This window comes from Anomaloglossus baeobatrachus, chromosome 10, assembly GCF_048569485.1.
Source record: "Anomaloglossus baeobatrachus isolate aAnoBae1 chromosome 10, aAnoBae1.hap1, whole genome shotgun sequence".
In the NCBI taxonomy this organism is placed as follows: Eukaryota; Metazoa; Chordata; class Amphibia; order Anura; family Aromobatidae; genus Anomaloglossus; species Anomaloglossus baeobatrachus.
Genome location: NC_134362.1, coordinates 43,405,992 through 43,429,309, shown reverse-complemented (window position 1 = coordinate 43,429,309; position 23,318 = coordinate 43,405,992). Strand labels below are relative to the sequence as shown.

At 50.7% G+C, this 23,318-nt stretch overlaps 1 protein-coding gene across 3 annotated transcripts in view; it reads left to right on the top strand.

Moving 5' to 3' along the window:
* The window catches only part of MUS81 (MUS81 structure-specific endonuclease subunit), a 165,808-nt gene that overhangs the window by 59,736 nt on the left and 82,754 nt on the right, over positions 1 to 23,318 (top strand). For all 3 annotated transcript variants that reach the window (XM_075326406.1, XM_075326408.1, XM_075326407.1), the window contains exons 4-7: positions 7,427 to 7,556; positions 8,250 to 8,389; positions 22,544 to 22,642; positions 22,960 to 23,040. In XM_075326406.1, coding sequence (XP_075182521.1) covers positions 7,427 to 7,556; positions 8,250 to 8,389; positions 22,544 to 22,642; positions 22,960 to 23,040 — 450 coding nt within the window. The remainder of the gene's footprint in view (positions 1 to 7,426; positions 7,557 to 8,249; positions 8,390 to 22,543; positions 22,643 to 22,959; positions 23,041 to 23,318) is intronic.

Sequence of the window (23,318 nt, the reverse complement as noted above, 5' to 3'; positions counted from 1 at the left end):
GCACCTGGCAGTGAAAGCCGGGTCCCAGCTATAAGATCAGCCGGAGACCCGGCGGCGATTGCGGGGGTACAGTGTCTGAACCCCCGCGATCGCCATGATTAAAAAACATGAAAAACTTTGCTTTTTTCTTTCTGCTGCATTTTTCCTGCCAAAACATGCAGCGTCTTAGGGCCGCTTTACGCTAAAGCGATGTCGTTGGGGTCACGGAATTTGTGACGCACATCCGGCCGCGTTAGCGATGTTGTTGCGTGTGACACCTATGAGCGATTTTGAATCGTTGCAAAAACATTCAAAATCGCTATTCGGTGACATGGGGGTCCCTTCTCAAATATCGTTGCAGCTGCAGGTACGATGTTGTTTCTCGTTCCTGCGGCAGCACACGTCGCTGTGTGTGACACCGCAGGAACAAGAACCTCTCCTTACCTGCGTCCTCCGGCAATGCGGAAGGAAGGAGGTGGGCGGGATGTTACGTCCCGCTCATCTCCGCCCCTCCACTTCTATTGGCCGGCCACTTAGTGACGTCGCGGTGACGCCGAACGCACCTCCCCCTTAAAGGCGGGATTGTTCGGCGGTCACAGCGACGTCGCTGAACAGGTATGTGCGTGTGACGCTGCCATAGCGATAATGTTCGCTACGGCAGCGATCACCACATATCGTCCGTACGACTGGGTCAGGTGCTATCGCGCTCGACATCGCCAGCAAATGCTAGCGATGTCGCAGCGTGTAAAGCGGCCTTTAGGGAATACCGCCCTAGGAGAAAGTACTGACAAAATAAGTCTCCGTCACATTATGTCACATGTGAACCCTGCAGTTTTCATGTTGCTGAAAAACTGCAGCCAAATGCAAAGTCTGCCCCTCATATGGGTCGCCTGTTAATTTACCAATCTGATGTAAATGAGAGAACTGCAAGTTTTCATGTCAATGTGCCCCTCTTGTGTTTTGTTGCGGTGGAGGGGGATCGTTAGCGTTAGGCTACTTTCACACATCTGGTTTGAGCCGTGCGGCTCAATCCGGCTGTGAAACCTATGCAACGGATGCGGTGAAAACACCGCATCCTTTGCATAAGTTTTTACATGCGGCCGGTCCGGTTTTTTCCGGTTGCGGCACGCTACTGAGCATGCGCAGTGGAAAAAACCGCATGCGGCGGCCGGATGCGTTTTTTTCCGCATCGCGCCGCATCCGGCATCCATAGGCATGCATTGAAAATGCGCCGCAGCGGCCGGATGCGGCGCGATGCGGTTTTTTTTGCCGGAGCAAAAAACGTTGCAGGGAACGTTCTATCCGGCCGCCGCATTTATTAATTTTGCCGCATCCGGAAAAAAACGGATGCACCGCAAAGCCATCAGGTACAATCCGGTTACAATGCAAGTCTATGGGGATAAACCGGATGCGATACCGGATCCGGTTTACCCGTTTTTTTCCGGATTGTACCTGATGGGAAAAAACTGATGTGTGAAAGTAGCCTAAGACATATATTTCTTTATCGTTCCTTTGGGAGACCCAGACCATGGGTGTTTTAGCTTCTGCCTCCGGAGGACACACAAAGTACTACACTTAAAAGTGTAGCTCCTCCCTCTGAGCTTATACACCCCTTGGTAGGCAGTCCTAGCCAGTTTATTGCTTTGTCTCAGGAGGCATACATCCACACATGCATTCTCATCTGATTGTTTGACTTTTGGAAAGAGTTTGAAGAAAAGCGGGTCCATGTCTGGACTCCCGGCATGTCCCTTCTCACCCCACTGTGTCGGCGGTGTTGTTAAGGTTGATTTACAAGGCTGCAGCCTTACATGCCGCGCTCCTTCACCATCCCTTCTGGGCTCTGGCTTGAAGTGGGAGCCAGCACGGTCTCCATGCCTGGCAGGAGTCCGGTCTCCATCCACAGCCCCTTGAGGATTCTGTTGGACCGGAGCTATCATCCCCAGGGACATGGCCCTGCGTCTCAGCAGCTAAGTACCTGAGACGTTTATGTTGGGGGGTCCCGGTTCTTTATTGTAAGGGGAGAGTATGCTGTATGTGATTGTTTTAACTTTTCTGGCGGGTTCTCTAGCTTTTGCCTGAGAACCGCGTCGATGGTGCCTGCTTGTCGGCCTCGCCGCTTAAATTTAGGCCCCGGCTTCGCCGGAGGCCTAGTTTCATTTTCCTGCCCTCGCATGTCACTCATGCAGAGGGACAGGTTCGGCTCCTCCCGGCGGCTGTTCTACACAGTGGAGGGACACTCCCCACTGCTGGGGCGTCCCTCCTTCCCTGCAGGTCTCTATAGCCCTCCAGTTCCCGCTCTTTTATAGGAACGCCCTCTTCTCAGGCAGAGTTCACTCTGCTCTGGGACATCCTGCATTCTGCATCTCTGCTGAGGTGCTGCGCACTGGGGGACCGGGCTTCGGGATCTGGAGGGCACACAACACCGCGCTCAGCGGTCTGGTAAGCCACAGCCGGTCTCCGGTTGTGGACCTCTGTATATTCTCCCTGGGGTTCATTCTCTGCAAAGCCCCCACTCCAGCAGCATATCTCACACAAGGAGCAAGGCTCCAAAGCTTTATTCTGCATGCACTGCATGTAAGCTCCTGCTGCCTGAGCCGAACACCTATCCACATTGTGATGTCTGCTCTAACTTGGTGGTGCCACAACCTGGAGTCTCACCCCCAGTGGTCTCTCAGGCTGCTGCTGCTGCACCTGTGATTGAACCCCCGGCCTGGGTAGAGTCCTTTTCTAGGTCCATATCCCAGTCATTTGCTGAGTCCATGGGGCTTTTGTCCAGGACTTTGATGAATATGCATCAGCCCCCCTCACAGGGTGCCTCTAATACTCTTGACAGAGGACTCCTATCCTCTGACCTGCGTCCATCGGAGCTCACGGAGGATTTATCATCTGATCCCAGACCCCGTCCTTCTAAGAGAAGGCGCAGGGTTTCCTCCCCATCCCACGGGTCTGTCTCTAGAGCTGACTCTCAAGATGAGGTGGATGCCCTCACTGGGGGCTCGGAGGATATGTATCCCATCGATTTCTCTGAGGGTGACTCAGACCTTAGTGATTTGATTGCTTCTATTAATTCTGTGCTGGATCTCAATCCGCCAGTGTCAGAGGAGCAACTCTCTTTGGCAGAAAAACATCAGTTTACCTCGCCTAAGAGAGTGAAGAGTGTGTTCTTTAACCACTCCAGTTTTCAGACCGCTGTGACCAAACCCAGGGCCTGCCCTGACAAACGCTTTCCAAAGCGTGGTTCTGATGACCGGTTTCCATTTCCACCTGAGGTGGTCAAGGAGTGGTTACACTCCCCAAAGGTAGACCCTCCGGTGTCTATTCTATCAGCCCGGACCGTTGTGTCGGTGGCTGACGGCACCTCACTTAAGGATTCCACTGACCGTCAGATTGACCTTCTGGACAAATCTGTGTATGAAGCTGCGGGGACCGCGTTTTCCCCGACTTTTGCAGCAGTGTGGGCTCTCAAAGCCATCTCTGCTTCTCTAGAGGAGATGCATTCCCTCACCAAGAAATCTATGCCTGAGATGGTTACCTTAACTGCTCAGGCTTCAGCTTTTTCATCCTATGCCATGTCTGCCATGCTATAGGCTGCTCACCGCACTGCGGTGGCTTCAGCTAATTCTCTTGTTTTCCGCAGGATTTTGTGGCTTCGAGAGTGGAAGGCAGATGCTTCTTCCAAGAAGTTTCTTGCTGGGCTCCCTTTTGCTGGTTCACGGTTGTTTGGTGAACAGCTGGATGAAATCATTAAAGAAGCTACTGGCGGGAAGAGTACTTCTATGCCACAAACCAAGACCAGGAAACCCGCCCAGGGTAAGAATCAATCGAGGTTTCGTTCCTTTCGTTCCTCCAACTGGTCATCCTCTAAGCCTTCCGCCTCGTCCGCTAACTCAGCCAAGGATCAGAAATCCAACTGGCGCCCAAAAGCGCGTCCGCAGAAGACCGCAGGAGGTTCTGCCACTAAGGCAGCTTCCTCATGACTCTCGGCCCGCTCCAGCCACGTCCTTAGTCGGTGGCAGGCTCTCCCACTTTGGCGACGCTTGGTTAAAGCAAGTCTCCGATCAGTGGGTGAGAGACATCATATCTCACGGCTACAGGATAGAATTCTCTTCCAGCCCTCCAAACAGATTTTTTTCTCTCAACTCCCCCCTGCTCCAAGGCCGCCGCCATCTCGCAGGCCGTGGCGTCCTTGCAGGCAAACGGAGTGATTGTCCCAGTTCCCGCTCAGGAACGGTTCAGAGGTTTTTACTCAAATCTCTTCCTAGTTCCAAAAAAGGACGGTATCTTCCGGCCCATCCTGGATCTCAAGCTTCTCAACAAGCATGTCCGGGTGCGGCATTTTCGCATGGAGTCTCTGCGATCAGTCATTGCCTCTATGACCCAAGGGGAGTTCCTGGCGTCCATCGACATCAGAGATGCCTATCTACATGTGCCAATCGCAGTGTCACATCAGCGTTGGTTACGTTTTGCGATAGGAGAGGATCATTTCCAATTCGTGGCACTCCCCTTCGGGTTAGCCACGGTCCCTCGGGTATTCACCAAGGTCATGGCGGCAGTGATTGCGGTCCTGCACCTCCAGGGGTTAGCAGTGCTTCCTTATCTGGACGACCTTCTGGTCAAGGGTCCATCCAGCGCAGACTGTCAGCGGAGTGTTTCGCTCACTCTCGCCACCCTAGCCCAATTCGGGTGGATTGTCAATCTTCCCAAATCCACTCTGACTCCGACCCAGAGTCTCACGTACCTAGGGATGCAGTTCGAGACTTTGCCGGCACTTGTGAAGTTGCCCTTAGACAAACAGCTGTCACTCCGGTTGGCGGTGCGCTCTCTCCTGAGGCCCCGCCGTTATACCCTCAGGCGTCTGATGCAGGTGCTGGGTCAAATGGTGGCCTCCATGGAGGCGGTTCCCTTTGCCCAGTTCCATCTGCGTCCTCTGCAGCTGGACATTCTCCGCTGTTGGGACAAGCGGCCTTCCTCCTTACAGAGGTTAGTGGCTCTGTCGCCACGGACCAGGAGCTCTCTTCAGTGGTGGCTTCGACCCCTCTCCCTGTCCCAAGGGCGCTCCTTCCTGACTCCGTCCTGGGTGATTCTCACCACGGATGCCAGCCTATCCGGCTGGGGAGCGGTACATCTCCACCACAGAGCACAGGGCACTTGGACTCCGTCCGAGTCAGCCCTTTCAATCAATGTGCTGGAAACCAGAGCTGTGCTTCTAGCTCTCCTAGCCTTTCACCACCTGTTGGCGGGCAGGCACATTCGAGTCCAGTCAGACAACGCGACAGTGGTTGCCTACATCAATCACCAAGGCGGGACACGCAGCCGCCTGGCAATGTTGGAGGTCCAACGCATTCTTCAATGGGCGGAGGACTCCAAGTCCAGCATATCCGCAGTCCACATCCCTGACGTAGAAAACTGGGAGGCAGTTTATCTCAGCCGTCAATCCGTGGACGGTGGCGAGTGGTCCCTGCACCCGGCAGTGTTTCAGTCAATCTGCCGCAAGTGGGGCACTCCGGACGTGGACCTAATGGCATCCCGTCACAACAACAAGGTTCCAGTTTACGTGACTCGCTCCCACGATCCTCAGGCCTTCGCCGCGGACGCTCTGGTTCAAGACTGGTCCCAGTTTCGTCTGTCCTACGTGTTTCCCCCTCTAGCTCTCTTGCCCAGAGTCCTGCGCAAGGTCAAAATGGAGGGCCGTCGAGTCATCCTCATTGCACCGGACTGGCCCAGGCGAGCTTGGTATCCGGACCTGCTCCAACTGTCCGTGGAGATGCCGTGGCATCTTCCGGACCGTCCAGACCTGCTCTCGCAAGGTCCGTTTTTCCGCCCGAATTCTGCGGCACTCAAATTGACGGCGTGGCTCTTGAGTCCTGGTTTTTGACGGCTTCTGGTATTCCTCCTGAAGTCATCTCCACTATGACTCGGGCCCGTAAGTCTTCCTCCGTCAAGATCTATCACAGGACTTGGAAAATTTTCCTGTCCTGGTGTCGCTCTTCCGGCCATTCTCCTTGGCCATTCTCGTTGCCGACCCTTCTGTCTTTTTTACAGTCCGGTCTGCAGCTAGGACTGTCCCTCAACTCTCTCAAGGGACAAGTCTCAGTTCTATCAGTGCTGTTCCAGCGGCGTCTCGCCCGGCTGGCTCAGGTCCGCACCTTCATGCAAGGTGCGTCTCACATCATTCCGCCTTATCGGCGGCCCTTGGATCCCTGGGACCTTAACTTGGTCCTCACGGTATTGCAGAAACCCCCTTTCGAGCCCCTTAGGGAGGTTTCTTTGTATCGTCTTTCTCAAAAGATGGCCTTTCTAGTTGCCATAACTTCTCTCAGGAGAGTCTCTGATTTGGCTGCGCTCTCCTCGGAGTCACCTTTTTTGGTTTTTCACCAAGACAAGGTAGTTCTCCGTCCGACTCCGGACTTTCTTCCTAAGGTGGTCTCTCCCTTCCACCTTAACCAGGATATTTCCTTGCCTTCCTTCTGTCCGGCCCCTGTTCATCGCTTTGAGTAAGCGCTGCATACTCTAGATCTGGTGCGTGCTCTCCGGATCTATGTTTCTCGCACCGCTGCGCTTAGGCGGTGCAGCTCTCTTTTTGTGCTAACCACAGGGCGGCGCAAGGGTCTCTCTGCTTCTAAGCCGACCTTGGCCCGTTGGATTAGATCGACCATTTCGGACGCCTACCAGAGTACTCAGGTGCCTCCCCCGCCGGGGATCAAAGCACACTCGACCAGAGCTGTCGGTGCCTCTTGGGTTTTTAGGCACCAGGCTACGGCTCAACAAGTCTGTCAGGCTGCCACTTGGACTAGCCTGCATACCTTTTCGAAGCACTACCAAGTGCATGCTCATTCTTCGGCAGATGCGAGCTTGGGCAGACGCATCCTTCAGGCGGCTGTCGCCCACTTGTGAAGTTAGGCTCCGCCTACTTCTTAGTTTTTTCTGTTTATTCCCACCCAGGGACAGCTATGGAACGTCCCATGGTCTGGGTCTCCCAAAGGAACGATAAAGAAAAAGAGAATTTTGTTTACTTACCGTAAATTATTTTTCTTATAGTTCCGTATTGGGAGACCCAGCTCCCTCCCTGTTGCCTGTTGGCAATTTTCTTGTTCCGTGTGTTATCACCGGCTGATGTCGTGGTCAGAGTCTCCGGTTGTTCCGGTTCTTACTCGGTTCTACTTGTGGGTGGCTATTCTCCTTCAGCTTTTGCACTAAACTGGCTAGGACTGGCTACCAGGGGGTGTATAAGCTCAGAGGGAGGAGCTACACTTTTGAGTGTAGTACTTTGTGTGTCCTCCGGAGGCAGAAGCTAAACACCCATGGTCTGGGTCTCCCAATACGGAACTATAAGAAAAAGAATTTACGGTAAGTAACAAAATTCTCTTTTTTCTCTAATTCCTTTGCCATAACTATGGTACAATCGTGACCGTGACCTCTGCCTTACGATGTCCTCTTGACTTCCTAGGCCATCAGCTCACTGAAGAAGTATCCTCTGCCCCTTCAGAACGGGAAGGAAGCAAAAATCCTGCAAAACTTTGGAGACGGAATCTGTAAGATGTTGGATCAACGGCTAGAAAAGCATTATGCAGAACACGGTGCGTGCTCCTTAATATCTTTTCTCAGTGCATTTTACTTAGGCCTCATTTTTATTATTATTTATTATTATTTTATTTATTTTATTAATTTTTTTTTAGTATTATTATTTATTATTATTATTATTATTATTATTATTATTATTATTATTTATATGTTATTTTCTTTTTGTGCAAAAAATGACCGGTTTCATCAGTGAGTTGGATTTAATTTTCATCATTTTTTTAATCAATCAGTGTGGCACACGTTTTTCCTGTATGCAAAAATAAATAAAACTCAGATTGCACACGGGTGGCATCCACGTGCTTTCCGTTTTTTTTTTCATGGACACATTGACTTGAAATGAAAAGTGGTCATAGAGAAAGGTTTGTTCTTGTGTTATAGCCGCATTGGGAAAGCTCGCTGCAGGCTTTAGGCCTCATGTGGAAGCAGCGCTAGACATGTCCATGCTTGGTCTTAGATGCCAGATCTGTTTTCCTAGACAGAAGTGACGATAAAATGGATAAAATGGCCTCTTTGACCGGCAGTACACATGGAAGGCTTTAACGCTGCTGCCATCTGCTGGTGGCTGTAAAGTATAACATCATTGGACAGAAGCTTGGAACATGCGGATAGGGAAATCTCCATGTTGTTTTTTTGCATTAGTAACCATATATGTAGAGTCTCTACAGTAACTTGGTCTCTTCTGTTCACAGGACCCAATGCTCCAATTCATTCCCTCCCAAACAGCCGTGAAAAAAATAAAAATCAGCAGAGGGCCTCCTCTCTTCTTCCTACTTCATATACCTTGGAAGCAGATCTGCCTAAAGATCCCCAGGAGGGCCCGTCCCCTACAGTAAGTGCCGCTCCCAAGTGGGCCGGTGTCCATCAAATATGGACGCTCTGCTTCACTGAAGTATGTCATTATATAGTGGTTCAGAATAGAAATGGAGCATTCATTGGAGCACATAGCACCATATGGTCTCCTGTGTCCCCCAATGGAGGCTCCAAGAAAGGGATTCTATGATGAGTACCCAAAATCTTATTTTCTTTATTGCTTCATTGGGGAACACAGGAGACCATGCGGTGCTGATTTTACTGTGAGTACCCAAAATCTCCTTTTCTTTATCACTTCATTGGGGGACCATGGGATACGACCATAGGATGCTGTGTCCCTCAATAAATGCTTCAATAAAAAGATTTTATGTTAAGTACCCCAAATCTTCTTTTCTTTATTGCTTCATTGGCGGACACAGGAGACCATGGGATGCTGTGTCCACCAATGAATGCTCCAAGAATAAGATTTTGCAGTAAGTACCCAAAATCTTCTTTTCTTTATAGCTTCATTGGGGGAGACACAGGCGATCATATCGTGCTGATTTTACCATGAGTTTCCAAAATCTTCTTTTCTTTATCACTTCATTGGGGGACATCGGACTATGCGGTGCTGTGTCGCCCAATAAATGCTCCAGTAAAAAGATTTTATGTTCAGTACCCCAAATCTTTTCTTTATTGCTTCATTGGGGGACACAGGAGACCATACTGTGCTGATTTTACGGTGAGTACCTGAAATCTTCTTTTCTTTATTGCTTCATTGGGGGACACAGTAGACCATGAGGTGCTGTGTCCCCCAATAAATGCTCCAGTAAAAAGATTTTATGTTGAGTACCCAAAATCTTGTTTCCTTTATCGCTCCATTGGGGGACACAGGAAACCACGAGGTGCCTATTTTACTGTGAGTACCCAAAATGTCCTTTTCTTTATCACTTCATTGATGGACACAGGAGCCCATGGGATGCTATATCCCCTAATGAATGCTCCAAAAAAAGATTTTGCGGTGAGTACCGAAAATCTTCTTTTCTTTATCGCTTCATTGGGGGGACACAGGAGACCATAGTGTGCTGATTTTACCATGAGTACCCAAAATCTTCATTTCCTTTATCGCCTCATTGGCGACACAAGAAACCATGGGGTGCTGTGTCCCTCAATGAAGACTCCAAAAAAGAGATTTTACGGTGAGTACCCAAAATCCTCTTTTACAGCACAAAGCAGACAAAGCACAGGTGTAATACCCAGCAGTGCTCTAAAACTATGAACCAAGGAGTGCCCAAAATGTGAGTCATGTTCTGGAGGGCGGGGGACTTGTAGTACGGACTTCCACTGTTTGAGTCAGTATGCCCCCCCCCACCCCCTGACATTGTTGTGGAAGGTTGCGTTTTTAGCTCCAGTAATTTATTTATTTATTTTTTATTATATTTTTTTTTTCTATGAGTTGTTTAATCTTTCACCTTTTTTGTGATGACTGCTTCACACGAACAACTATCGGCTATAAAGTTTTGTTTCCTTTTTTTGGGGAAAAAAAAGCAGCAGAAACAGCTGTTGTATACTTTATTAAATTTTAAGGGGTTTACAATAACAGGGGAAGGGGTAAAATGCATTCTTAAAAATGATGAAAGAACAAAGAAGGAGGAAGAGGAAGGGAAGAAAGGGTAGGCTAAAAGTGGATGGGGAAGGGGAATTGGAGGGGAGGTGGGAATGGAAGGGGGGAGGGAATATAGAGGGGGAGGGGAAAGGGACAGAAACAGCTGTTGGACTCGATTTATGCTGCAACTCGATCCATACTCAATTACTCCATTAATATTTGCCAAAAAGAACTCCATGAAATTCTAAGTTCATTGACATTTCACCTTGTGTAAAGAATGGGAACCGTTCACAAACTCATGTATTGCTCCTGGCACCTTCTCTGTAGGCTGTTTGTAGCATAAAAAAAAATTCAGGTTTCTTTTTTTCTTTTCCCTCAAATGAAAACAAAACTTCATCGCCGCACGTTGTTTGTGTGAATCAGCCATCAAAGAATAGACGAAAGATTGAGCAGCTCGTAGAAAAAAAAAATCATTGGAGCCAAACATAACCTTTCCCAAAAATGTCGGCTGACCTGGTGATCCAGAAGGGTTCATCGAACGTTCCCTCAGCCACGGAAGCTCGAACTTCCATCTCCCCACCCTCCAGAAAACAATACGTGTTTCTTTTGGCGACCCCCCCCCCCCATATTCACAAATATTTTATCTCCTCACTGCTGTTTTAAAGGGACAGAACCCTTAAGAGTTTTTGCACATTGGAATATTTCAACAATTTTAAACTATTAGAGCTCATGGGTCCATTGCAACCAGTTTACATCGCACTATTTCTTTGTCGCTCTATTGGGAGACCCAGACAATTGGGTGTATAGGCTATGCCTCCGGAGGCCGCACAAAGTATTACACTCAAAAGTGTTAAGCCCCTCCCCTTCTGCCTATACACCCCCCGTGCTCCCACGGGCTCCTCAGTTTTTTGCTTTGTGCGAAGGAGGTCAGACACGCACAGCACAGCTCCACAGATTAGTCAGCAGCAGCTGCTGACTATGTCGGTTGGAAGAAAAGTGGGCTCATATAGGGCCCCCAGCATGCTCCCTTCTCACCCCACTCTTGTCGGCGGTGTTGTTAAGGTTGAGGTATCCATTGCGGGTACGGAGGCTGGAGCCCACATGCTGCTTTCCTTCCCCATCCCCCTCAGGGCTCTGGGTGAAGTGGGATCCTATCGGTCTCCAGGCACTGAGACCGTGCTTCATCCACAACTCCTATGGAGCCTGCTGGAAGGAGCCGGGTACCGTTCAGGGACATGGATCGCTGACATATCTTGGCATGGAGTTTCATACCCTCTCAGCGATAGTGAAGCTTCCGCTGATCAAGCAGTAGTCACTACAGAAAGGGGTACAATCTCTCCTTCAAGGCCAGTCACACCCCTTGAGGCGCCTCATGCACTTCCTGGGGAAGATGGTGGCAGCAATGGAGGCAGTCCCTTTCGCGCAGTTTCACCTGCGTCCCCTTCAATGGGACATCCTACGCAAATGGGACAGGAAGCCGACGTCCCTCGACAGGACCGTCTCCCTCTCTCAGGCGACCAAAGCTTCCCTTCGGTGGTGGCTTCTTCCCGCTTCATTATCGAAGGGGATATCCTTCCTACCCCCATCCTGGGAAGTGGTCACGACAGACGCGAGTCTGTCAGGGTGGGGAGCGGTTTTTCTCCACCACAGGGCTCAGGGTACGTGGACCCAGCAAGAGTCCTCGCTTCAGATCAACGTTCTGGACATACGGGCAGTGTATCTTGCCCAGAAAGCGTTCCAGCAGTGGCTGGAGGGCAAGCAGATCCGAATTCAGTCGGACAATTCCACAGCGGTGGCATACTTCAACCACCAAGGCGACACACGCAGCCGGCAACCCTTCCAGGAAGTCCGGCGGATTTTGATGTGGGTGGAAGCCACGGCTTCCACCATATCCGCAGTTCACATCCCAGGCGTGGAAAACTGGGAAGCAGATTATTTCAGTTGCCAGGGCATGGACGCAGGGGAATGGTCCCTTCACCCGGACGTGTTTCAGGAGATCTGTTGCTGCTGGGGGGTGCCGGACGTCGACCTCATGGCGTCCCGGCACAACAACAAGGTACCAATGTTCATGGCACGGTCTCAAGATCCCAGAGCTCTGGCGGCAGACGCCTTAGTTCAGGATTGGTCGCAGTTTCAGCTCCCTTATGTGTTTCCTCCGCTGGCACTGTTGCCCAGAGTGTTACGCAAGATCAGGACCGACTGCCGCCGCGCCATCCTCGTCGCTCCAGACTGGCCAAGGTGGTCGTGGTACCCGGATCTGTGGCATCTCACGGTCGGCCGACCGTGGACACTACCAGACCAAACAGACTTGCTATCTCGAGGGCCGTTTTTTCCATCTGAATTCTGCGGCCCTCAACCTGACTGTGTGGCCATTGAGTCCTGGACCCTAGCGTCTTCAGGGTTATCTCAAGACGTCATTGCCACTATGAGACAGGCTAGGAAACCAACGTCCGCCAAGATCTACCACAGGACGTGGAAAATTTTCCTGTCGTGGTGCTCTGCTCAGGGTTTTTTCTCCCTGGCCTTTTGCCTTGCCCACTTTTCTGTCCTTCTTTCAATCTGGACTGGAAAAGAGTTTGTCGCTCGGCTCCCTTAAGGGACAAGTCTCAGCGCTCTCTGTGTTTTTCCAGAAGCGCCTAGCCAGGCTTCCACAGGTAAGCACGTTCCTGCAGGGGGTTTGTCACATCGTTCCACCTTACAAGCGGCCGTTAGAACCCTGGGATCTAAACGGGGTTCTGATGGTTCTTCAGAAACCACCATTCAAGCCAATGAGAGATATTTCCCTCTCACAACTTTCGCAGAAAGTGGTTTTTTCTAGTAGCAGTCACTTCTCTTCGGCGAGTGTCTGAGCTAGCAGCATTGTCGTGCAAAGCCCCTTTCCTGGTGTTTCACCAGGACAAGGTGGTTCTACGTCCGGTTCCGGATTTTCTCCCTAAGGGGGTATCCTCCTTTCATCTCAATCAGGATATCTCCTTACCTTCTTTTTATCCTCATCCAGTTCACCAATGTGAAAAGGATTTGCACTTGTTAGATTTGGTGAGAGCACTCAGACTCTACTTTTCTCGTACGGCGCCCCTGCGCCGCTCGGATGCACTCTTTGTCCTTGTCGCTGGCCAGCGTAAAGGGTCACAGGTTTCCAAATCAACCCTGGCTCGGTGGATCAAGGAGCCAATTATCGAAGCTTACCGTTCGGCTGGGCTTCCGGTTCCATCAGAGCTGAGGGCCCATTCTACCAGAGCCGTGGGCGCGTCCTGGGCTTTGAGGCACCAGGCTGCGGCTCAGCAGGTGTGTCAGGCGGCTACCTGGTCGAGCCTGCACACTTTCACGAAACACTATCAGGTGCATACCTATGCTTCGGCGGATGCCAGCCTAGGTAGACGAGTCCTTCAGGCGGCGGTTGTCCACCCGTAGGAAAGGGCCGTTTTACGGCTCTCTTACGAGGTATTATTTTACCCACCCAGGGACTGCTTTTGGACGTCCCAATTGTCTGGGTCTCCCAATAGAGCGACAAAGAAGAAGGGAATTTTGTTTACTTACCGTAAATTCCTTTTCTTCTAGCTCTAATTGGGAGACCCAGCACCCGCCCCTGTTTTTTTGTGTACACATGTTGTTCATGTTGAATGGTTTCAGTTCTCCGATATTCCTTCGGATTGAAGTTACTTTAAACCAGTTTATAATTCTTTTTCCTCCTTCTTGCGTTTGCACCAAAACTGAGGAGCCCGTGGGAGCACGGGGGGTGTATAGGCAGAAGGGGAGGGGCTTAACACTTTTGAGTGTAATACTTTGTGCGGCCTCCGGAGGCATAGCCTATACACCCAATTGTCTGGGTCTCCCAATTAGAGCTAGAAGAAAAGGAATTTACGGTAAGTAAACAAAATTCCCTTCTTTTGCAATATAAAGGCAAGTCTAGCTCCCGTCCATATTGCTGACATGCGCACTGAGCCACAATCTGCAAACGCGACTGACTCCTTTTTCTTTATCGTTCCTTCCATGGGAGACCCAAACCATGGGTGTATAGCTACTGCCTCCGGAGGACACACAAAGTTACTACACTCAAAAACGTGTAGCTCCTCCCTCCTAGCATATACACCCCCTGCTAGCCAGATCTAGCCAGTTTCTTGCTTTTTTCAGGAGGATCACACACACGCATGCATCCTTTTTTGATTTTTCATTTTTTCTAAAGATTTGGAAGAAAAGCGGGTCCACTGGACTCCCGGCATGTCCCTTCTCACCCCCCTGGCGGCGGTGCTGTTAAGGTTGACTTCAGGGCAGGAGCCCTTCATGCCGCGCTCCTTCACCATCCCTTAGGGGCTCTGGCTTGAAGTTGGAGCCAACACGGTTCTCACTGCCTTGCAGGAGACCGGCCTCCATCCGCAGCCCTTGTGCAGGACCCTGCTGGACGGAGCACTGACCCCCACCCCACAGGGACTGGGCCCTGCGTCTCAAAGCTAAGTATAGAGACGTTTATTCAGAGGGTCCTTCTGCATTGTGGGGCACTTTTATTGTGGGGGACAGTGATTGCTTGATAATGCTGCTTTTTTACTGTGTTTCCGGCCGGTTCCACGGTTTTTACTGAGAACCGCGCCGACGATGCCTGATTCTCGGCCGCATGCATAACTCTAGGCCCCGGCTTCAGCCGCGGCTTAGTTTCGTTTCGTTCCCCTGCATGTCAGTCATGCAGGGGGACACTGCAGCGCCGCCCGCCGGCCGCTCTGCACAGGGGAGGACGCTCCTTTTTGAGGAGATGATTCCCTCCCCTGTACATCTCCTTCGCCCTCCGATTCCCGCTCCTGGGTTAACCCCCGACCCCCCCCCCCCCCCTCACTCTGGCGCCATTTTCTCAGCGTCTTAGTACACTGGTCGGCGCTGGCTGCTCTGCAGCAGAGGGAGTGAATACTGGCTGGGGGTCCAGGCTTGGAATTCGGATGGCACTCATAATAGCGGCCTGATAAGTCACAACCTCTGGTTGTGCACTTTTATACACTTTCAGGGCATTCTGAAGGAGTTAATTCTTTATCATAGAACCTCCTCCTCAGCAGCATGTCTCACTCTAGTAGCAAAGCTCCAAGGCTGTACACTACATGTTCTGCATGTAACCTCATATTGCCTGAACCGGCACACTGTAATGGTTCTTATGTGGTGGATGGGTATTCTAGACATTCTAGACAGAGCCCCCACCTCTGCAGCATGTCTCACAGAGCGAGGCTGCAGGCTGTTTTTTATTATCCACTGCAGGTAGTCTCGTACGGCTATACCGAGCTCATAACCACTGTGGCCGGGGGCTCATTAATGGTCCCTCCAGCTGCTCCGGTTTCGGTGGCTGACCCCCGTGGGAATCCTATTCCCAGGAGTCGGCTGTCCCGGCATCTGCTGAGCATGCAGCCCCCTTCTCAGGGCGTTTTCTGCTTCGCTCAGCAAAGCTCACAAGGGACTCTCCTTCTGGGCTCAGACCCCGTCCTCCTGACAGGGAGACGCAGGGTCTCCTGTCCTCCCCGTCCCGCAGCTCCGATTTCGAGCTGACTCACTGGACGAGGAGGATGTCTCTACCACGGGCACGGACGGATCCGTCCGTACGTGACGCAGATGCGAATGATTGGATTGCGTCCATTATTCTTGTACTGGACCTCCATCCGCCTGATCAGAGGAGTATTCCCCGCTGGCAGAAAGGCATCAGTATACCTTTAACAGGACGAGGAGTGTGTTCCTTAACCACTCCAGTTTTCAGCCCGCTGCGTCCAAGCCCACAGCCTATCCTGCAGACCCCACAGCGGGGTTCTGCTGCCTGTCTCCCCCTCCCATCAGAGGTGGTCAAGGAGTGTACTCATTCGCCAAGGGTAGCCACTCCGGTGTCTAGACTTTCAGCCCGGTTAGTTGTATCAGTGGCTGACGGCACCTCTATATGGATTCTACGGTACATTAATTTTGTACTGGACCTCAATCCGCCGGTGTTACCTTATCTAGGTGAACACAACGTGTGTTCCTTAACCACTCCAGTTTTCAGGCCCCTGTGACTAGCCCAGGGTCCGCTCTGACACTCGCTTCCCATGAAGCGTGATTCTGAGGACTGTGTTTCCCCTGTCCACCAATGGTGGTCAAGAAGTGGGCTCATTCACCTCAGGTGGCTCAGCCCGGACCGTTATGTCCGTGGCTGATGGCTCCTCACTTAAGGTTCTGCGGTCCGCCCGGTTGTCCTTTGGGCCAAGTCGGTATAGGGACGGCAGGAGCTTCGTTCTCCTCAGCTTTACAGCAGTGCGGTTTTTTTGTACCTTCTCTGCTTCTCTGGAGGAGATGCATTCTCTCACAGGGACTCTATGCCCAAAACGGTTGCCTGAACTTCCAGACTTCACTCTTTTCATCCTCTGCCAGGTCTGCCATGCTGGACGCCGCACGGCGGTGGTCTGGGCTACCTTCCTCGCTATCCGCAGGCTCCTGTGGCTTCGGAATTGGAAGGCAGATGCCTCTATGGAGGTTCCTTGCTGGGCTCCCCCTTGGTGGGACCAGTTTCCCCGGAACCAACTGGGTGAAATTAAGGAAGCTCTTGGCGGGGAGTGTTCTTCCTTGCCACAAACCTAAACCAGGGAACCTGTCCAGGGCAGGAATCAGTTGAGGTTTCGGTGGTTTCCGTTCCTCCATCTGATCGTCCTCTAGCTCGGCCTAGGTTCATAGAACCAAATGGCTCGAAGCTGCGTCTTCAGAAGACCGCAGGAGATGCTGTCACTGACTCAGCTTCCTCCGAGCTATTTAGCCACGCCAACAACCTCCTTGGTCGGTGGCAGGCTCTCTCCACTTGGCGACGTAGGGTTCTAACACGTCTCCGTTCAGTGGGGGCGAGATTATATCTCCCTTGGCTACAGGATGGACTTCTGTCCACCCGCCAAACAGATTTTTTCTGTCAACTCCTCCCGGCTACAAGGCCGCCGCCTTCTCACAGGCTGTGGCATTTCTTGCTGGCCAATGGAGTAATTGTACCGGTTCCCGACTGGGAACGGTTCTGAGATTTTTGCTTAAATCTATTCCTAGTCCCCGAAGAGGGCGGTGCCTTCCGACCTGGATCTTTAGCTTTTCAAGCATAGCCAGGTGGGGCGTTTTCACATGGAGTCTCGGTTTTGTTCCGTGTGTTTTTTTCACCGGATCAATCAAGAACCCAAGGAGATTCCCTAGCAGCCATCGGCATCAGAGATGCCTATCGACAGGAGTCAATCGCAGTTTCACACCAGCGTTGACTACGTTTTGACAATCGGAGTGGTCCAATTCGTGGCTCTTCCCTTGGGGTTAGCCAAGGCCCCTCGAGTATTCTCATTGGGGCAGCTGTGATTAGGGTCCTGCCCCCCTAGGGTTTGGCAGTGATCTTTTGCCCTGGACGGCCTTCTTGTCGGGGCTTCATCCAGTGCTGACTCTTAGCAGAGTGCTTCGCTCACTCTCGCCACTCTGACCTATTCGGGTGGCAAGTCCACTCTGACTTCGAACCAGAGGTTCTCAGGGCGTCAATGGAAGCGGTTCCTTGCCCAATTTCTCCTGCGTCCTCTGAGACTGGATGTTTTCCGCTGTACAAGCGAACTCAATCCTCCCACGGGGTGGTGGCTTCGCCACTGACCAGGGGCTCGTTTCAGTGGTGGCTTCGGCCACTCTGTCTCAGGGGCGCTCCTTTCTGGCCCGTCCCGGGTGATCTTCACCAGGATGCTAGCCTATCCGCCTTGGGAGCAGTATATCTCCACCGTGGAGTGCAGGGCGCTTGGACTCTGTCCGAATCAGCCCTCTGGATCAATGTGCTGGAAATCAGAGCTGTATTTCTGGCTCTCTAAGCCTTCACCATCTGTGGGCGGCTAGGCACATTCGAGTCCAGTCGGACAACGTGACAGCGTTTTCCTACATCAGCTTCCAGGGCGGGACACTCAGCCGCCTGGCAATCTTGGCGGCTCAACATTCTTCAGTGGACAAGGTACTCCTAGTCCACCGTATCCGCAGTCCACATCCTAGATGTGAAAACTACGAGGCAGGCTATTTCAGCTGCCCAACCGTGGTCCACAATCCTCAGGTTTTGCGGTAGACACACTGGTTCATGTTTAATCCCAGCTTTGTCTCTTTTCGAATTTCACCCTCTACCTCTTGTCCAGAGTCCTGCGCAAGATCGGTAAAGGGGGCCGTCGGGTCATTCTTCCAGACTGACCCAAGCAGGCTTGGTACTCTGACCTGCTCCTTCTGTCCGTTGGGTTGCCATGGCATCTTCCGGACCGTTCAGACCTTTTCTCAAGAGGTCCGTTTTTCCCGTCAGAATTCTGGATTCTCAGATTGACGGCGTAGCTCTTGAGTCCTGGATCTTGGCGACTTCTGATATCCTTCCTGAAGTCATCTCCGCTATGACTCGAGCTCCAAAGTGTCCTTTGACCTTTTTGGCCTTGCCGACCCTCCTGTCCCTTCCACAGTCCGGTCTACAGCTAGGACTATCCCTCATTAAGGGACAGGTCTCGGCTCTGTCAGTATGTGCCAGCGGCGTATCGTCCGGCTGGCTCCGGTGCGCTCCTTTAAGGGCGCATCTCACATCATTCCGCTTTTCCGGCGGCCTATGGAGACCTGGGACCTTGATCCGGTCCTCCCGGTTCCCGGAAACCCCCCTTTGCGCCTCTTGGGGAGGTTTCGTTGTTTCATCTTTCACAGAAAGTACTCTTTCTAGTGGCTATAATTTCCCGCCAGAGAGTTCTGGCTGCACTCTTTCGGAGTCGCCCCCTTTTTTTTGGTCTTTTGCATCAAGACAAGGTGGTTTTCGTCCGACTCCGGCCTTTTTTCCCTAAGGTGGTTTCTGCTTCCACCTTATCCGGGGCAATTTTCCTGCCTTCCTTTTTGTCCGGCTCCTGTTCATCGCTTGAGGAAGCGTTGCATATCCTGGATCTGGTGCGGGCGCTCCGGATCTATGTGTCTCGCACCGCCGTTATTAGGCGGTGCACCTCTCTGGTGCTGACTGTTCGTCAGCGTAACGGTCTCTCGGCATCTAAGCCGACCCTGATGTTGGCTTAGGTCGGCCATTTCCGAGACCTACGAGTGTACTCAAGTGCCTTCCCCGCCGGGGATCAGAGCACATTTGGTCAGACCTGTCGGCGCCTTTTTTTTTTGGGCTTTCAGGCACCAGGTTACGGCTCAGTAGGTCTGTCAGACTGCAGCTCGAATTAGTCTGCATACTTTTTCGAAGCACTTCCCAAGGCATGCTCATGCTTTGGCAGACGTGGGCTTGGGCAGACGCATTTTTCCGGCGTCTGTCGCCCATTTGTGAAGTTAGGTTTGCCTGCTTCTCAGTTGTCTGTTTATTCCCACCCATGGACTGCTTTGGAACGTCCCATGGTTTGGGTCTCCCATGGAAGGAACGATAAAGAAAAAGAGAATTTTGTTTACTTACCGTAAATTCTTTTTCTTGTAGTTCCGACATGGGAGACCCAGCACCCTCCCTATTGCCTGTTGGCAGGTTTCTTGTTCCGGTGTCTTCACCGGCTGTTATTGTTGTAGACAGAGGTTCCGGTTCTTCCGGATTTTACTCTGTCTCTTCTTGTGGGTGGATGTCCTCCTTCAGCTTTTGCACTAAACTGGCTAGATCTGGCTAGCAGGGGGTGTATATGCTAGGAGGGAGGAGCTACACGTTTTTGAGTGTAGTAACTTTGTGTGTCCTCCGGAGGCAGTAGCTATACACCCATGGTTTGGGTCTCCCATGTCGGAACTACAAGAAAAATAATTTACGGTAAGTAAACAAAATTCTCTTTTTCAGTATCGTCGTCTGAAGCCGCCGTTTCCCGACAGTAAGCTGATCCCAATGTGTCCTCCCTTCTGGAACCTTATCTGTGGGGAAAACTCGGGCGTAGGTTTTCAGTTGTTTCTGTAGCGCCACCACAGGGAAAATTGAGCATTACACACTGTCTGTTCACATCAATGATGGTCTGTAGAACAGGACTGGACATCAGACAATGAGCTTAATTCAGTTCTTTGTGATGAATTTATTTTTGCCATTTTTTCCCCCAAATCAGTATTAAAAATAGAAATCTTGCCATTTTTCACACTGGCCATTTATCCTTTTTTTTAAATATCTTTTTATATAATATACATAGATTAACAGCAATGAACAGACCAGGACCATATCTTTTATGTTAAAGCATCTGATGAGCTTGTGCAAAGGTCGTTGTGAAGGGAGGGGGATGAGGTGATCTGTGACCTCGTCTATTGTGTTTTGGGAAATCCTGTGTTATCAGTGTAAAGCATGCTGGCACAACATGCCAAAGGACTGGGGTAGGGCAGAGCAGTACTCATCATCACCCATCCGGATGTGCAGCAGCGGGATGAGGTCATTACACCACACTGTGACCTCATCACATTGCTGCTGCTATAGTGCCGAGTATGCAAGGACACGCCGTAAAAAAAAAGTGGTCCAGGAGGAGTCCAAAATCAAACATCCTATTATAGGAGGAGTATTACGGTTACTATGAGGCTACATTATGAGGCAATGGGGGAGAGAATTGTGAAGGAGGCACAATATGCAGAGGGACAAGGTGTGTGTGTGTGTGTGTGTGTGTAATATTATGGAGAGAAGCAGTCTATGGAGAGATGGGAATTATGGAGAGTAGTAGTGTGGGGGGGAATATTATGAAGAGCAGTGTGGGTGGGAATATTATGAAGGGGAGCTGTGGGGGGGATATTATGAAGAGGAGCTGTGTGTGGGGGGAGGGAGAGTATGGTGATGAGTGGTTCTGGTATGGTCTGCAGTCTGATGGTGGCTGGTAACAACAACTCCAGTATTTCCTTACCATTGTTGATGACATAGTGCAAGTTGCAGGTTCATATGATATAAGTATATACAAGTATTGAGCTGACCTGGAACTGTAATTCATCGCTGTACTGAGCTTGATTATGTATTCATGTAAAATACCCCTTTACATTTTGTTTTTTTTCTGCCCTTTGGATTGGTATGACAATGTGGCCCTGGGACCAAACAATGTTGTGTACCCTTGGTATAAAGTCTTAAAAAAAAACAAAACATGGGAGCTGCTTGGTTGCAAATATATAATCTATACTTGGGGGGGGGGGGGGAGTTGGATCTATATGTAGAGGAGTCTGCTGGTGCTTCATGGGCAGCAGGATCCTCCACATTTTTCTGCAGCGCTATACAGACATCACTCAATCCTATAGGGGTGGTGCTCAGCAGGGGATAATGCAGAGGATTGGTGGATTGTCATCAATTCTCCTACCTCAGGGCACCTGCAACTTCAGTTACATAAAGATTCAAAGTTGATTTTCTCGGCAGTGTGATATCCATTTGCAGCCAGAAGGTGAACCATAAGGCCTAAGATACACGGCATGAAAATCGGTGCGAGTGGAGTGCGATAGAAAAACCGCATTCCACTCAGACCAATATTAGCCTGTGTATCAGCGCACATGAGCGATTATTTTCTCAGCCCTAATTAGACCGAGAACACTATCGCAGCATGCTGCGGGTGTAATGCGATCATTGTTTCTCTCGCACCCATTCAAGTCTATGGTGCAAGAGAAAAATCGCACTGCAGTTGCAGTACCGCAAGTGCAGAGCGAGAATGGCAATAGCCGGCTACGGAGGAGAGAGGGAGATAAATCCCTTCCTCCCCTCCACAGAGCCTGCCCGCCCCTCCTCAGTGCTGGCCTGTCCCCCGCAGCTGAGGTCCACTCGTACGATCAGTTCTCAGTCTGAGAGACACTCGCATGACACTCGGCTCTGCTGTACTGCCAGCGTGAGCCAAGTGTCATGCGAGGATCGCAGTAATCCCCGTGTGGCCGTGGCCTAACAAGCAGTGTAATTTGTGTAGTGACCCTAAAGCTCCTGACAGGTGTAACGCTCACGGCCAGTGCAGGGGCAGCAAGTAGGATTAGTGGACCCACTGGGCAATAGGGGGAACCCGGGCTTACCCATTATTGAGAGGGGCTTAACTAAGTGCCCACCACGAGGCGGACGCCAGGTACCACTCCCAGGGAAGTGACCGGGACTGTGGCAGCTGAGCCCCAGGACAGGTGATGGACTCAGCAATAGACACATACAAGAGGAATGACTAAGGCAGGCTCAACAGGTGGGTACAGACAGGAATGGTGGGCATGGCAGGGGTATAGGTATGGGAAGGCAGGTACTGGAGACAGACACAGGGATAGCAAGACAGGAGCTCGGTACCTGACAACTAACTAGCTAGCAGACTGGAGACTGACTGACTAACTAGAGTCATTGCGCATGCACCTCCCCTAATGGGATGATGCCTTAAATACACTATGCCTCTCAGCCATAGGCTGAGAGGCATTTCCTGGAAATAATACACCGGTCCTTTAAGAGGAGGGCCCGTGTGCACGCATGCTTGTCTCAGGTGCACTCCCGGGAACCCTGTGCAGCATGTACAGAGCCTGGGAGGGGAAGGAGGCAGCAGCACACGTGGGCAGTGTGGGGGGGGACGTGACCTGACCAGGGCGGTGAGTGAGTTGGCATCTCTGCAGAGACACCAGCGCTACAACAGGTTCCCTCCAAACCGATGCAACGTGTAATGTTGTTTTCTCTAATGTGACTTGTCCATTAATCCAATTTTGCCTGTGTCTTGCTAGAAAAAGAAAAAGACTGATGGAAAAAAGCAGCGGGAGTATGTGCCGCAGAGAAGATCAGGAGGCTACGCAGTACTGCTCACCCTCTACAAGGAGAGCAAGGTAAGCAAGGACCTTCAACTCATCATCCACCTCTACGTTTTGGTGAATAAATGTCATTTTTTGCCGCTGGTGATAAATATTCATCCTTATGATAATAGGTGAATGCAAACATACGATGACGGTGCTGGCCATAGCAGCTAATCAGACCACCATGTGATATCATGAGCATCATAGCAGCTATCCTGGAATACGTCAAGGGAGAATTTAATTCCACCCCATCTTGTTCTTCCCTGCAGCCGACATAATAGTCATTTCTGTCTTGTTCTTATTCTTCTTTTTTTTTTTATTTATTTTTTTTTATTATTATTTTCTTAAAGAATCCAAATTTTAAAGGCTACATGAGCAAGACGGAGCTGCAGAGAGAGGCGCAGCCCCTGTGCGACAAGTCGTTCACACTGGTAAGAGCCGGCTTCCATGTAGGAAAACAGCCTGTATAACATGACACATATATCTTGGGTGATTATGGAGAAACCGGTTATTTTTATAAAGTATTTCAAAATTTTTTTTTCTTTTATTAAAGTTTGAAGTGTTAGCTGAGAGAATGTGCAAATACAGATGGATACATGTTTTTTAGGTGAATTATGGGAATAAATACTGCGTGCCTTGGCCAATAATTAAAGTGTATCTACCGTTTAAATTTTTATATCCTAAATCAATAGTACATGTGAGAATAAGC